The sequence below is a fragment of the Thalia democratica genome, chromosome 9 (assembly GCF_965202585.1).
Source record: "Thalia democratica chromosome 9, ktThaDemo2.hap1.1, whole genome shotgun sequence".
NCBI classification, from domain to species: Eukaryota; Metazoa; Chordata; class Thaliacea; order Salpida; family Salpidae; genus Thalia; species Thalia democratica.
Window position 1 is genome coordinate 15,131,679 of NC_139173.1, and position 16,011 is coordinate 15,147,689.

Here is a 16,011-nt window from a genome sequence, read left to right on the forward strand (position 1 = left end):
TTTTGATTAAGCCTGAATTATGTCAACAAAAAGAGTTTGACTAGAAGGTTTTTTTATTTATTTAAAAGTGTCTTCGGTTAACTTATTTACCTTAAAATGTCTTGTTTGTCTAATCATTTTTTTTTTATAAATTAAAATGTTTATTTTTGAACTACATTTATATATTTGTTTATTTATTTAATCACATAATAAACAACAGTTTTATACAGCTGCTACGTAAATGAGATATTTCTATCTCATATACTCTTCAGTATAGCTTTAGTTTATTAAACATGTATTGCAGAAATTAAAGTAAGCTTTATCGCTTGACAATTTAAACTTTGAAAATTGATTATAAATAGAAGCTGTAAAAGCTTTAAAAACAGATACAGATTTAAATAAAAAAATTTAACATTTAAAACATTTTTTAATAAAAAAAACATAAATTACAACAAGGACACATGTACGTATAATATGTATACATTAAAACATAACTATAAAATGTCCTAACTAAAAATATTGTATTGGGTAATAAGCTCAATTATTTTGTTTAAAATTCCTTTCTCTATAAGTAGAAACAATGGACCATTTTTCTAAGTTACAAAACCAGCACGTATTTTGAAGTATAAACTTGCTTTAATGTATATGACAATTTTTGTTTTGACAGTATACTTGTTGTAATCTTTGCAGAGATTCCACGAGTGATTGGTCAGCTGGGTGTAATAACTTGGTTTTATTTTGACCTTTAAAGGAAAAGAATGGTCTGAGTTGACTGTTTATGTAGTTCAACAAGAAGACTAGTTAAAACAATTTATGGCACTTTATTATTATTTTCTGTGAATAACTTTACCTCATAAGTTTTGCACTCTAGCTTACACAAGTTACCAACTTGGCATTCGTTCTGTTTTTCCAGTTGCATAGGTTTTGACTGCATGCTGGTTATTTTGAGTAATTTTTTTTTGTGAGAATAAATTTTTGCATTAATATTTTGGGAACAACTGTAAGAAATCTTTATGCAATTTCTCTAATAAATTGTTTGAATTCATGCAATAGTGTTGTGATTTTTTTTCTATATACCACAAATAATAAACAATAATCTAAATTAATCGTTTTTTTTTTGTTCCTAGTATTAATGTTTATCAAATTTCTATATTTGTGAAATTGTAAATATATTTTTCTAATATTTAGCAATTGACCAGGTACAATAAGTTTGTATGTTTTATAAGAATAAAAATTAGATAAGTAAAATACATTTTATATAACTTTTTACAGCACTTTTAAATTCTATAAATTAATTAAATGAGGTATAATACTAAAAAATTTAAATATTTATAATTAGCTTATATCAACAGTGATAAAAAATGAATTTAGGTGTGCAGTTGTCAATAACATTGACACAGATAACTCTGAGTTGGTAGTTAACAATGAAGGTTAGTAACTTTATAATTTATTTGTTTGAAAATTACACATCTTCTTTTAAATTTATTTTTTAGCTTCTAGTTATTTCTAATAAAGTATCTACTTAACAAGTGTATCACTATTTAAATGTAGAAGCGACCTTTGTATTTACAATTATGTTTATTAAGATTTTATAAAACTATAACTGTTAAAAATATTTCAAGAAATACCTTAAGAATTTTTTATTTTATTTTTGCACACTTTACTCTTAGTAGCTATTATGTTTGTATATAAGTTAATACATAACTTTAGTGTATTTAGTTTGAAAAAACATAAAACACGACTGATTTTGTTAAGTCAATATCGCTTAAAGTTTTGATTTAGACTATTTCTAAGATTGAAATTGGTTTTATTTTATTGTAAATATTATACAGCTTATAAAAATTAATTAATTGTTTTTTTCTAAAGCAAATTTTAAAAGAATTACATTTTTTTATTTTCAACTACATATGAAAACTTTATAATCACTGCTTTTATATTAATACAAAAGTATAATAAAATCAGACACAGTTTTGTAAAATAAATGTTTTTATTATATTTAACTCATTATTAAGTGTTTTGTGTTTAGTTTATTAAACTGAAAGTAAACGATTAAATCTTTTAAAAAATATTTGTGGTACATCTCAGTCAGTATGTTTCTTGGTGTTGTATTAAATTTAGACTTATATATTTTTTTTAATTAACAGCTATGAGCAGTAAAATATTAACAATTTTTAATATTTTTATAATGAAAAAAATATTATTTTCAACGTTCTTGAAGGTAAACAACTGCTAGTTTGTTAATAAGAAATGAAAGTATTTTTTTCTCAATTTCAAGTCGTTATAAAAGCAGTTGAAAGTTTTACCAAACTTTTTAAAGCACTAGACAGCACCGAACGACTATAAACAACATTCTGCGACCTTGTTTTGTCCTTATAAAGACCTGCCAGGTAGGAAGAGTAAGTATGAACTGTTGCAATATTCAAACTAAACGTGATTAAAAACATTAGTACTAAAGCATTCGTTTGTTTGTACATTCGAGAAAACAAATAAGTCATTCACAACTAAACGTCTCTCAGGCATTGTCTGTTTCAATGTGAGGTTATAGCTTACACTCGTTTGAACAGCTAACCAGTAATTGTTCGGCTATCTTTAAAAAAGCTGAGATGCTTTCGTATTTAAAAAACTGAAAACTTTATGACGTAAATTTAAATTTTTTCAGGCTGTAACTACAAAAAAAAAGATTCAAACTAAAAACCAAAATCTAATTTCTTAGTGGCCAATGCCCATATTAGCAATTCAGGAGGCTATGAGCTACAAAGGGGGCTGTGACTAGTAAAGACGCCATAGAGGGTACAAAACTACATTTCTAGAGAAATTTAAAACTTACAATAGATATCCTAGAGTCAGTAATAAAGAACAAAAAAGTCTTGGGCACAGCTTACGGGAGATTTAAAACTTACACTACTAGATACTCTAGGGTTTGTGGAAGCAGTCATTTTTTTCTAAAAAAGTTTGATTCATGAAAACAAGTTTGGGAAACCCCATTACAACTTTTTTGAATTTTTTGAATTATAAAATCATTAATTATTGTGTCGAAACCTTGATACAATTTTGCTTCTCTTATTTATATAACCCTCTTGGTTCAATGCGTATAGAACGACAGCATCTTCTTTTAAGCACAGCCTTTTGTTTTATTTAATATATTATTATTAACACTAATGCTTTTGAAAAATGCAAATCATCTTGATCTGGTCGGATTTTGAATCAAAAATCCGGCTCCTTAATTGAGAATGCGTTAGGTCAACAGTATTTTTATATGGGGATTTACTATTGAAGTAGAGTTCCTTTTGTACTTTTGTAACCCTAGGCCTGTGTTAGGGATTACTTTTATATAAAAAAGCAAAGTTAGTTTTTAAAGAATTAAATACAAGTGAAAAATAGTTTAATCTCTTTTATTTTAAATTAATAATAGCAATGAGAGGAGAATTTATAAGAATGTATACAAAATTAGTTTAAATTACATCAATCACAACTGCTTACATTAACAACAACAACAACAACAACAACAACAACAACAACAACAACAACAACAACAACAACAACAACAACAACAACAACAACAACAACAACAACAACAACAACAACAACAACAACAACAACAACAACAACAACAACAACAACAACAACAACAACAACAACAACAACAACAACAACAACAACAACAACAACAACAACAACAACAACATTCTAAATAATAAAATCAGTAAACACGTAACGAAAGTGGCCATAAATAAATATACAATATAATAACAGGGTAAATTTGTTACACTTTTAGAATTAACTTGGTTCTTTTTTTCGAATGGTCAATGGTTTTTTCAATTTTAAATTAGTTTTAATATATATATGTCTTTAAGTATTGTACTACATTGTCGACTTTGTTTTTATTGTTTTTTATTACTTCTAAAAACAACAAACTTCTAAACACTTAAAAACATGTTTTATTATGATTATATTTTTTCTATGTTGTAATTTTTTTTGAATTCTTGTTAATATGAATTTAAACTTAAATAAAACTGAAATGAATTTTTTTAAATGTTTTCTTACATTGTAAAATTTTAATAAAACTTTCTTGCAATTGGATCGTCATATTTATAGGTTAGAAATTGATACCCAATTTTTCAAGAAATTTATTTTCAAAATAAAATGATACTAGCCTAAAAGTTCAATACTAATGACTTTTTTAAAACATAAAATAAGATAACCTTTAACTGTTCAAAATTATATGGTAATTGTTCGTTAATAATGATCTTAGCGAAGCAAGTTTGCTGTAGTATATGATAAAAACAATTTATGCAGTACTTTTTCTTTATTTAACTTACACATGTTTCAGTTTGTTAAACGAGTTAACACACTTCTACGGAGCTATGTAAAAAAAACAAATACTACAAGAAAAAAAATAGAAGCTAAAGTAGGTGATTATGTGCGTTTACTAAAGATAAGCGAAATTACTATAGATTATTAGTTATTATTAGATACAATATATGTTGTGTACTTTTACTTTATAGATAACAATAAAAGTTCTCGACTTATTAAAAGGAGAATGATCAATTTAAAATTTTACTAACAGTACAATGTTTCACTCGCTTGTACCTAATCAAACGAGGTTATGAGTTGAATAAAATTTTAATCAAAAAGAAGCTTCAAAAAGTACACAATATATGTTATTTAAAAACATCTAATTAAATATTTAACTTAATTTACATTTATAATATAGTCATTGTTCTAGATATGCAGCTAAGACTTTGTTGATCACAGCATGAGCTCATTTTTTAATGAAAGTAGTCATTAGAGTATTCTTTACTAGCTTTTGCTAGCTTTGTAAACTTTAGTTAAATATTTAGTAATTTTTTTTAATATCAAGCTTAGAATAATGATAAAACAACTGCAAAAATATGTCCAATAATTTAAAATTGCCCCCTTATTTGCTAATTTAGTACTTTTGTCCACTAACCAAACTAAAGTTGACAAAAAGGGGTTAATAACGCCCACTTTTTGGAAAATCCAAGTGTAGAGCAATCCAAAAAAATCATACTTTAATTGGATTTAATTATCAAAGCTAAAGTTTTTAAAAAGTTAATAACGAATATTTATTCAATTTATTATAATAAAAAAATAATTTTGGCTTGCAGAATAAAATTATCAAATGGCTCGGTTTTGAAAAAACAACCGGATTCCAAATCAAAAACCAATATATGTTACAACTTTTTTGTAATAAAGAAAAAAGATTTTTCAACCAAAGTTAAAATATAGTATTAGAACTAAATAAAAAAGAAAAATACTAAATGTTGAAGTTATTTGGCCATTTAGGAAATATTAAAAAATAGTGTTGGCAAAAACTTAATACTCGTAAACAAATAGTTAAACAGTTCTTCTGCAGTATAAATATTGTTAGTTTAAATTTTGCCTGTATCGTGTCTAACTGTTTTAGAAAAATATTAATCAAGTAATAATGTTTTTGGGTATTATTTCTTAACGCCAAAGCAACAACTTTTCTCGCAATCATAATTTTCAATATATAAATACCTACAAACGGTCGCTTCAACGCTAATGTACTAAAGATAGCTTGGTAAGTTCACAATAGCGGTTTCTCGCGACTATACATACCTGATTAGTCCTATAAAGGAAGAAATGGTCGTAGGGTGTCTCAGATTCTATTGGTATTGGTCGTGTGGTGAAGCTCATTATTTATTTAAATAAAAATTAAAGGTATTTTTTATACTTATAAATTAAAACTAGTATATGTCAAAGTTTTTGTTTAGGCTTAATATATATGCATTAATACAGCTTGTTTTTTGTTTGTGCCTTTTTTAACAGTAAATACGGTACACTCACAATTCCCATGCAATTTTTTTTCTTCATTTTTTAACTTTATGTTTGTTCTTTTTTTTTTGATTTTACTATAACTGTTACCCCTTACACTAGGCCGGTAAACGGTTTTCGAATGTGATTGAGTGGGAATGGTTAGATATTTATAACTGAGTTTTACCCGTATATACAATAAATGTAAGTATTAAAAACTACAAAATGGGTTTACTAAAGCTAAATCAGTAGTGTAAACCACCTTTAAAGAAAATTAACAAAATTTTAGGAAACTCTACTTCAAGCTTTAGTTTTACATCGTTTACTTGGCAAGACTCACACACAGATGATCAACAACAAATGACAATTTCTTGTCAAGCAGAAAAATGTCTTATGCAAGATGATGCTTGCAACAAAATTGTTAGAATGTTTTAAATTTTAAGTTATTTGCCTTATTAGATTTCATAGTATATTTTTTTACAACTCTAAGTAAAAATTTAGTTGAGTTTATAATGAATTAATAAAAAAGTGTATAAAATTTAAAAGTAAACAAAGTAAGTTATTTATAAAAGTTTCAGAAAATTTTATATTCCAGTTGAAAATATAAAAATCGCGTAAAAAAATATATAAAAAGTTAGTTGTAGTAAAGTAAAGAATTACTATTTGTTCAATTTTATTTAGAAACATTTCTATGGATTACTTTGTTCAATTAAAAAGTATTAAAATAACTTTGACTTGTTAATACAACATAAGTAAACGAGTTAAAAAGTTATTATAAAATTTTAGTTATTACTTTTTTAGTATGTATTACAGTTAGTTAGTTGAAAAACATTATTAACAGTATTTAAAAGTTCTAAAAACGTTAGTATTCAAAATTATGAGATAAAAACCAACAGTTATCTTTTAATGAATAAAAAGAAAACTAAATGAAATATCTATTTAACTAAATCAAGTTATTTCACTAACAGTTTAACTTTATAAATGTTAATGCAAATACCTACTGACTTAAGAACTATAATTGTTTGCCATCTTTGAAAACTAGGTATAAACTGTTTATTTTGTTTGATTGTGATTATTTGTTGTTTTTTATAGCTAATTAAGATAAAGGGAATACATCTTGACTTTGCTGATGTTGGTCAAAAACGTTAATACTAAGTTAATTGCTATCTATGATTAAAAAAATATTACTTGAGAACTTTGTAATGAATTTAACAAACTTGTTTTAAAACTATAATAGGTTTATGTTTAAAAGCAACTGTTATTAAAAAAAAGATAACTTCTATTTTCGTATTTATACGAGACTAACTTTTAAATAAATTTAAGAACAAAAATTATTATCATATAATATTATAAAATATGATTACTAAAACCAACTCATTTTTGAAGCTTTTAAAAAAGTTTTTTTTAAACTTTTACTTCATAAACTTACTATGAGTTGATTACAAAATTTTAAAGTTTAGTATTACTTTTTTAGTTCAGAAGTTTTATGGTGTTTTTTGATTAAATGTATCTTTTTTTTTTGCAGTGTAACAACAAAAAAGTTAATAAGCGCAGATTTAGACGAAAACGGAATCTTATAGATACTGCTCGAGTTGAGTCAGTTGCAAAAATAAATACCATAGCTACTGAAGAATGCAAAGTAAGACTTACTTATAACTCAGTATTATATTTTTTAATCACTTCTTCATAAACAAAACAGATAGAATTTGTTTTACATACTCAGATTGTTTATCTTATTTAGGGTTTCCTTTGCTAATTGTCTTAATTGCTCACTTTTTAAACTAAAAGTTTCCGACCTTTTTATCTGATGAGCCATATTTGAACAACATTTTTACGATAATCTCAAAATATTCTCTTTATACGAATAAAATATAGTAAAGAACAAAACTATGTGAATAAACTGTAATTGTATTTTTACAACATTGTTACCTAATGTAATAAATAAAAACAGAACAAAAAATAGTAACTGTTTATTTAATATTAAACTAGTTATCTAATACAGGGATATTTTATTATATTAAAAGGTCTACAAGTTAGACATCCCTAGTCTTAATACTTAGAATTAAATCTAATAAAAATTTGAGTAGGAGTTAGCTATTAAATTTTGATATATTTAAGGTAGTCACACATATTTTTTTAAATAATCACTTAACTACGTTTATTGTTAAAATCTTTTTACGTAAGAACATTTTCTACGAACAAATTTACAGTATTTGTTTACTAGTTATAAAATTTTAGATAAATATTTGTTTCAAAGTTAAAATTTTCTGTATAGTATACTGAAAACAAGCTATATATTTTAAAAAAGCTGTTACATAGTTAACATTTCTGAAAGTTCTTTTAATTTGGTACCTAATTAATAGATTTTTAACTACATTTTAAATATGCTGTGCATAGTTAGAAAACTAAAAAAAAATTCTTGTGCTCACTAAACTATTAAGTACATACTTTTTTTCTACAAAAGTTAGTATTCAATAGTAATTTTTTAAGTACTCGCTTTATTGAAAGTGGCATACATTTTTTTGTATTAACCAAATAACGAAGTCCTACGAAATTGTGATGAAAAAAGAACTTGAAAGTATAGAAGATAAAACAGAAGATCAATGTGTACAACTAATAAAACTTAGAATATGTATTAATCATAAACAGTTTTAGTACATAAACGCAAGATAATAATATTCAATTACATTACCGTCAAAGAATGCATACTACTTATGATATATGTTAATCTTTCTCTTGACTTTGCACTTACCGTTGAGTTCGCACTTTTATGCCAAAAAACTTTTATTCCACGTGAAAATTTGTACTTTGTAAATTAAACTTAAAAAAACTAATTTATTAACTAAGTATAAATGACAAAAAGAAAAAACATGTTTAAACAAATTGCAAGATATTTGATCAACTGTGTACACAATCGATATTATTTGTTTAAATGATATTTTTGCGTTTTTCACCTTAAACATTCTTTTTCACACAAACATTTACATTTACTTTAAGTACATTTATACAGTTATTTTACCACAGATGTTTTTGTGTCAAAACTTTATTCCGACTAACGGCGTTTCACTGCTCTCAAATAAATTTAAGAACAGATCTACGGAGTCTATAAAATATTAACACACATTAGAAAAAAAACATGTATAATTATGTATAGTATTTATGTGAGTAATAACTATAAACGAACTTTATGGTTTGAATTTGTCTACTAAAACTGCAAATTTAATAAAAGTATATACTAACCTCAAAAAAGATCTAAGAATAGGCAAGTTTTTTAAAATTAAAATTAAATTAAGCTGTGCAGAAATGTTACGTCATAACAAATTTAACAAATTAATCAATAATTTTTGCAGCTAACGCAGTTAGTCGGAATAAAGTTTTACAACAAAAACATCTGTGGTATATATTCCGATAAGCTTAGCTTATCAGGATCTCCAGGATTTAACGTCTTTTAACTTTACATCTTATACTTATTTTAAATACCTAATTTAATATATAGTTTCTATACTTTTTATTCTTCGCTTTGATTCTTTAATTCTTATTTTATTGCATTATTTTTTAATGAGTTATTTTTAAACTATAGTTTTAAACATGTATTTAAATTACAGAAAAGTTGTGCTTTTTTTCTATTGTTTTCCCATATAAAATCAGCAAGAAATTTTTTACTGCAGGCCTAAATTAGAAATTTTTTTTTTTGTTGTTTTACATTCATAATATTTTTAATGTGTTTATATTTTTTAACTAGTTTTAAAAAAGGTAAATTGCAAAGATTGTTTTATAGTGCACTTTTTACTTTAGAGATCAAAACAAAAGTTCTCGGCTTAAAAATAAGGAGGCTAATATCACTTTATTTTTTTTAATTATGTTGTTAAATCAATGACTAACTCGTTTAAAATAATTTAAACGAGATCCTCAATTGATTAATAAAATCTTATTCATGTAGAATATATTAAAATAGAATGACTCTTTATATACCAGTGCAAAATTTTAAAATAATTTTAATCTTCACATTGTTAGGTAGTAATTGTTTAAAGACTATCAACATGAGACTAGCTTTAAGTTTTAGTACTTAGAAGCTTTATGATCTTTTTTTGTTGTTATTAGCCTGTTTTAAATTATCTGTCATTTAAATCACATTAAAAAATAATTTTATTTGGTTTACATAGATGTCGTACATTCTAATCTAGTGTCATATTTGATGGTTATTGGTTAATGTTTGTAAACTAAAACTGTTTATGATTAGAACATGCAGTAAGTTTTATTAGTTATTGATTTTATTACCTATACTTAGAGTTTATGTTTATAAAATACACACATTCATCTTCTTTTTTATCTTATATTCTTTTAATTATGTTCCTAAATAATTGTTATTAGTTTTATATCTCAAAGTAATTGTTTTGATCGGATCTCTTTTAACAAGCATGTTATCAATCTAATATTTTTACAATTCAGTTTTTTTTGTTACGAAAAAAATAAGTTAAAAACGTATTAAAATCTACCAAAATAAATTCTAAAAAGCTCTTCTATTAAAATTATTTTCACTACTTGCAAAACTTTTTCACAGGAAAGTATACTTTCTGCGTACTACTGTGTAAAGGTGTAACCTCTAAGAAACACAGCATTAAATTAAATAAAAATTTAATATAAAATATGTAGAATATAGAAAAACCTGGTGTTTAAGAAAACTGGTAACTTTTTAACTAATTTTCATATAAAAAATATAAAAACTTAGTTTCAACAGAACAAACATTGTTCCGATATATGTCAAGGTAATGGAAAGTGTGGTTGTTTTACAGGAAGAGTTTTAGGAGCTGATAAGAAAACGTGCAAAGGTTAACAATATAATATTTTTGATAATAAAAGACATTAAGTAGACTCATAACAGATACTTAACAAAGTTCTGTAAACAGTGTTTCGTTAAAAAAAAACTTTAAATGCTTAAACAGTATTTTTGTTACAAAACAAAAAAAAAATAGCGTTGCAGTTTTTTATATAACACTTTAAATGTTTTTCTAAGAACTAAGTCACTTTTAATATACCGATTAAACTATGTAAAACGTTTATACAGTAAAAGTACTGTATATAAGTTTTAATATATACGACTACTAATAATTGAATAACGTTATTTTTTATAAATAAATAAAGAGATCAACATCTTTAAATTACAATACATCATCGTTTTCTATACAATGAGTTTTTTATTTCTTTTGGCTGGTAAAATTAAATTATTGTTACCAATAGACTGTTATTGTTAATTAAAGTAAAATAATACTTTTAAAAGCACAACAATCACACACTGTAAAAATTAGTCTTATAAAAAGGCTTTATAATTGATTAAACAAAGTTCTCAACTGATTTGTGAAATACTTTTTAAAAGAATTTTTAAGATATATTTAACCAAGAGTTGAAAATTTTATCTGTAATAAATCAGAACATTTTTTGATTATACTTTTACATCTAAAGTATTTATTTTTATATCTCAAATATAAATATATATTTCAGCTCCTTTTTGTCAATGAAACTCAATCCGAATTTAGAGGACTTAATTTAAAAACTTTTAAAAAAATCTAATAAAATTTACCCTGTAAAGATTTTTTTAAGTTTATCTACGTATTTCTTTAATACTGAGTCATATTTATTCGTCGTTTTATTACATGAACTGCATAAAATTTTGTTACAAACCTGATAAACATTTTTATAATAAGGCTGTAAAAAACAATATTTACAAATATTTATGCAGCGTTTTACCTTTAGTTTTTAATTTTTGGTTAAAAGCCTTATCTTTTTACAAGAAAGAGTTTAACAACTAAGCTTTTCGTTATTTGATCTAAAAAACACTAAATAATGAACTTTACCACACGACCATCAACAACAGTATCCGTTGACAGCGGCTTCTCGCGAATAAGCCTGTCTGATGAGTCCTAATAAGGACGAAACCGGTCGTAGGTTGTCTTGGTTACTGCTGTTGATGGTTGTGTCGTAAAGTTCATTATTCATTATTGATGTCCAAAAAAATCTAAACTTTGTTGATGATTGCCGAAATAAATACTGGTTTTAACTAAGATTTAAATGTAAGGAGCTATCGGTTATAATCTAAAATTGTTTTGAATTAAAAGCTAATTTTTTTAAGTTAAAAGTTATTTTCTATATCGAAATTATTCAAAGAAAAATCATTTTAAGCCCTATATCAAAAAATAATGTAAAATTGTAATACGTTTTAATATGTCTACCAGGAACCTTTTTTCGAAGTTTTAACAAATATATTTACTAAAGTTCTTTATGAATCTCAAGTTTTTCAATAATTTTTTTCTGAAAGTTCTTATCATAGTTATTTAAATAAAATTAACCGATAATAAACTTAAGATTTTAACAATATAAAACTGTGATTTATACAATAACTTTTATACATTTAGAATGACATGTTTGAAGGTAGTCTACCTTTTTTATAGTATTAGTTTGTTACATATTATACAGTTAAACATTTAAAGTAACAATCAATCCATAATATATTGGATAACTGTAAAAATTTTAATAAGTTTTTCATAAAAATTGTTTAAACAATGTCTTTCTATGCTAATATATTTTTTTTTTAAATACTCATATAGAAGCAAAATGAACACAATATCTTTTATTACAAGGTAATAAAATTGCAATATTTAAGTCCAAAATCTAAAATAATTAAACTATATAATCTAACTTAGTTAACATAAAAAACTCTCTTTTAAATAGTTACTAAAAAAACATTAAGTATTTACGTTAAATACCAAATATAATCTATTTACACTTAAGTCAATTATGCTTAAAACTTGCTTAAGAGTAGGTCAATAAACCAAAACTTAGATCTGTATTGTCTAGTTTTCTTATATTTTTATTAACAGCACTACACGTTTATAATTATTTTATAAAACATACATTTATAATACAAGTAATAGAGTTAGCGTAAAACCTTCTAATTTAAATTTTATAAAAATGTGTATCATTGCATAAAAAAATGAACAAAAAAAATATCTAGAAGTCTTAAAATACTAAGGTAAAACTGTATAAAATGTGTTAATTGTTTTGATAAAGACTTCTGAAAGTAACATTAGAGTTTTTTTAGTACAAAAATAATAAATATAATGTAATCTTCGTGCTAACTTTAATTTTGTTTTACAGATAAAAATCATAAGAAAAAGTAAAGATATTTCCAAGATATTGTTTTATCCGTTTAAAAAAAAACGAAACTTATTTTTTTAGTATAAAAGATACCGTTTCAATAAATTTGTATTAACTATGTTAAGTTGTAGTTTTTTTTTATTTGTTTACTTTTTTGTTTACTGTTTTGCTCTGATGTATTTACTGTAGAACTTTTCTAGTTTAAAATTAAAAAACAACAAACATACCAGTTAATTGTACAATAAACGATTTATACATTTTAAGATTACATCAATAAAAGTACATTACAAAACATTTTAAGTCAATTCTTATGGTAATGAAACTTCATTTTATTCTATTGTTGCTATTAAAAAACCTTTACTTAGATCAGGGGTCGGCAGGCAGTTGGTGCTCGCGGGCCAAATTTCAAGTTTGCTAAATCTTCGCGGGCCACAGTTTTAGTTTTAGTGATATTTGAATAATTTTTTGGCTTTAGTTTTGGTCACACCAGAGATAGTTTTACTTTTATTCACTTAATTACTTTAATTGACTTTTAGCTACACATAGAATGCCTATTTAATATATAAATATCTATTGTAATAGAATTTACATTGTTTAATATACTTAAGTTTTTATAAAATATGTACTTTCTAAAATACTTAATAAGTTAAACTTAATAAAATAATTTTAGTATTTTACTTACCACCTAACTCTCTATAAAAACCGTGTTTGAAAACATATATGGGTCACTTTTATACATTTTAAATATTATGAACTACCTTTTCATATTTTAAAAATGTTAATTTTAGTAAATATTTTTTGCGTTTTAAATAGTTTGCGCTCTTTAGAAAATTCATTAATTAATTAATTAAGAAAATTAACACCTATTTATACTGTAGGTAAGGTAAATATAAATTTTTAGCATAATTAAAGATAGAAAATAATACTTTATAAAATACCTTATTAATAACTAGTTAGTCTTTTACACGGTTGCCACTTTAAAGCAAAAATATCTAAGTTATATTCAAAGTTTACTAAAACTTAAAATGGCTAAAAAGTTTCTTTTAATCAGGCTTATATACATAACTCAAATATTATTATTATAAAAAAGCACAATATGTAAATAGACAAAATATTAAATTAGTAAACTACATTACAGTCATAAAAACTATTTTGAGAGTTCGAAGACATATTCAAAGTGTTTGAAATAAAAGCTTCAGATAGACCTGAGTTTTATAAAAATTTCTTAAACAACTTCAACCTAATCTTAATTAAAAAAAAAAAACTAGCATGTTGTTTGGCAACCATGTTTAAAATCAAGTTCACAAAATAAAGAAATAACGAAATTTATTAACAGTTAATTAATTATATAATTAAAAAAATTAATGTAGTTCAGCTTGAAGGGACAAATAAGTTTTTAAACGTCTTTAACATATGTATAAAAACGTATTAAACTATTAATGAATTTGAAAAACCTATTTTTATTGAGCATTATAGAAAATCTTTATTTGCAACAAAAATACTGCATTTAAAAAGAGCAAATGTGAATTATAAGACGAGCTATAAGAACTATAATACGTTAGTCTGGAGTTATTGCGAGAAAAAAAAATCGCTTATGTCAGTTTCAACAACGCACATAATCATTTTCAGTAAAAGTAAAAGCAAAAGTAATTACTTAAAAAAGATACCTTGAGAGTTAAAAACTTATCTAATTAATTTGTGTTTGCGTTAGTAAAATATTTTTGTTTATTTCTTTAATAACAAGAATAAGTGGTGTTTAGAAATGTCTGAAGATTATAAAGCCGCATAAACCAAAATAGGACTTAACCCAATCTGTTAAGATGCGAAAACTGAAACAACAGATATTGCTAATTTTAGAATTTTTATTACAGGTGGTTTTACTAATTTTGTCATTTTAGAAGAACTTCTAGGTTTAGTTCCAATAGAAAGCACAACAATAGGTAAAGACATTTTAAAAGCAAAAGTGCAATGCACCAATATAAAGTTTTTAAAAGTATAACTTTTTGTTTCTATTTTTAGTATATAATTAAGTTAAAGGTAATAAAAAATGTCTTAAATAATATAGAAAAATTTAAAAGATACTGTTAAGATACTTAAAATGTGTTTTTTAATAAAGAATATTTATATGGTAGATTTTAGTGTCAAATCGAACTTTCATTACTTTAAATGTAAAAAATATTTAAAATTTCAGGTTTTTTCAATAATTCTCAATTTCAAGGCTTTTTTAGATTTCAAGTATAAATTGTCAAATTCCAAGCTTTTCAAGGATTTTTCGGCAACACTAATTGTTCACACTTATATGTATACAATTAGTTAAATATTAAGTCAAGTTATATCAGCCGAAAGACTTAACATTTAGAATATGTTTTAATTCAAATCAACACTGTGCACTGAACAAAACACACATCTAAAATTTGATTTACCACTCTTTAACGCAAAAAAGTCAGTCCGAGTGACGAAAACTAGCCTGATATTTTAGCATACAAAAAGTAATTCAAGCCAAAAACTGAAAAATGACTAAATCGGCCTGAGATTTGAAGTCTTCAAATAATCATAGTCTGAGTATGTGGCAATTTATATTTGTTTATTTGATCGAATTTGAACTATTTTGATTAAAAATGTACAAACCTAATAAATAACCATTCCTCAATCTAGTTTGTATTAAATAGGTAGTTTCAAAAAACAGCAACTAGTTATATTAGTATGCAACGTATAAAAATAAACACTTATTTTGCCAAAAAACATGGCTTGAAAAATCAAAAAGTATACCTAACAAAAACTTTTTTAATTTATATCATATATGTTGTTTTAAATGTGTCTATACACACTTAGATGTTACATGTAGAAAGAATAGTGTTAGAAAATTGTGCATTAACTAAACTTTTTTCGTTAAATATTTAATAACAAGTGGTTTAAAATATGAGCATATGTGTTTATTGGTGTGCATAGGAATCAATTTAAAATGCAAAGAAAACTTCTAAAAAATCAAAGGTGTTAAAACCAAAATAAAATTAACCTTATTTCTTATTATTTTTGTTATTATTATTAGTATTATTATTATTTTGTTATTTTTAATTTTTT

At 24.2% G+C, this 16,011-nt stretch overlaps 1 protein-coding gene across 1 annotated transcript in view; it reads left to right on the top strand.

The window, feature by feature from the left end:
• The window catches only part of LOC145844842 (uncharacterized), a 32,949-nt gene extending 22,337 nt beyond the window's left edge, over positions 1–10,612 (top strand). Inside the window, exons 7-10 of the mRNA XM_082952261.1 lie at positions 1,351–1,409; positions 6,068–6,198; positions 7,304–7,417; positions 10,517–10,612. Coding sequence (XP_082808387.1) covers positions 1,351–1,409; positions 6,068–6,198; positions 7,304–7,417; positions 10,517–10,612 — 400 coding nt within the window. The remainder of the gene's footprint in view (positions 1–1,350; positions 1,410–6,067; positions 6,199–7,303; positions 7,418–10,516) is intronic.
• The last annotated feature ends 5,399 nt before the right edge of the window (positions 10,613–16,011 follow it).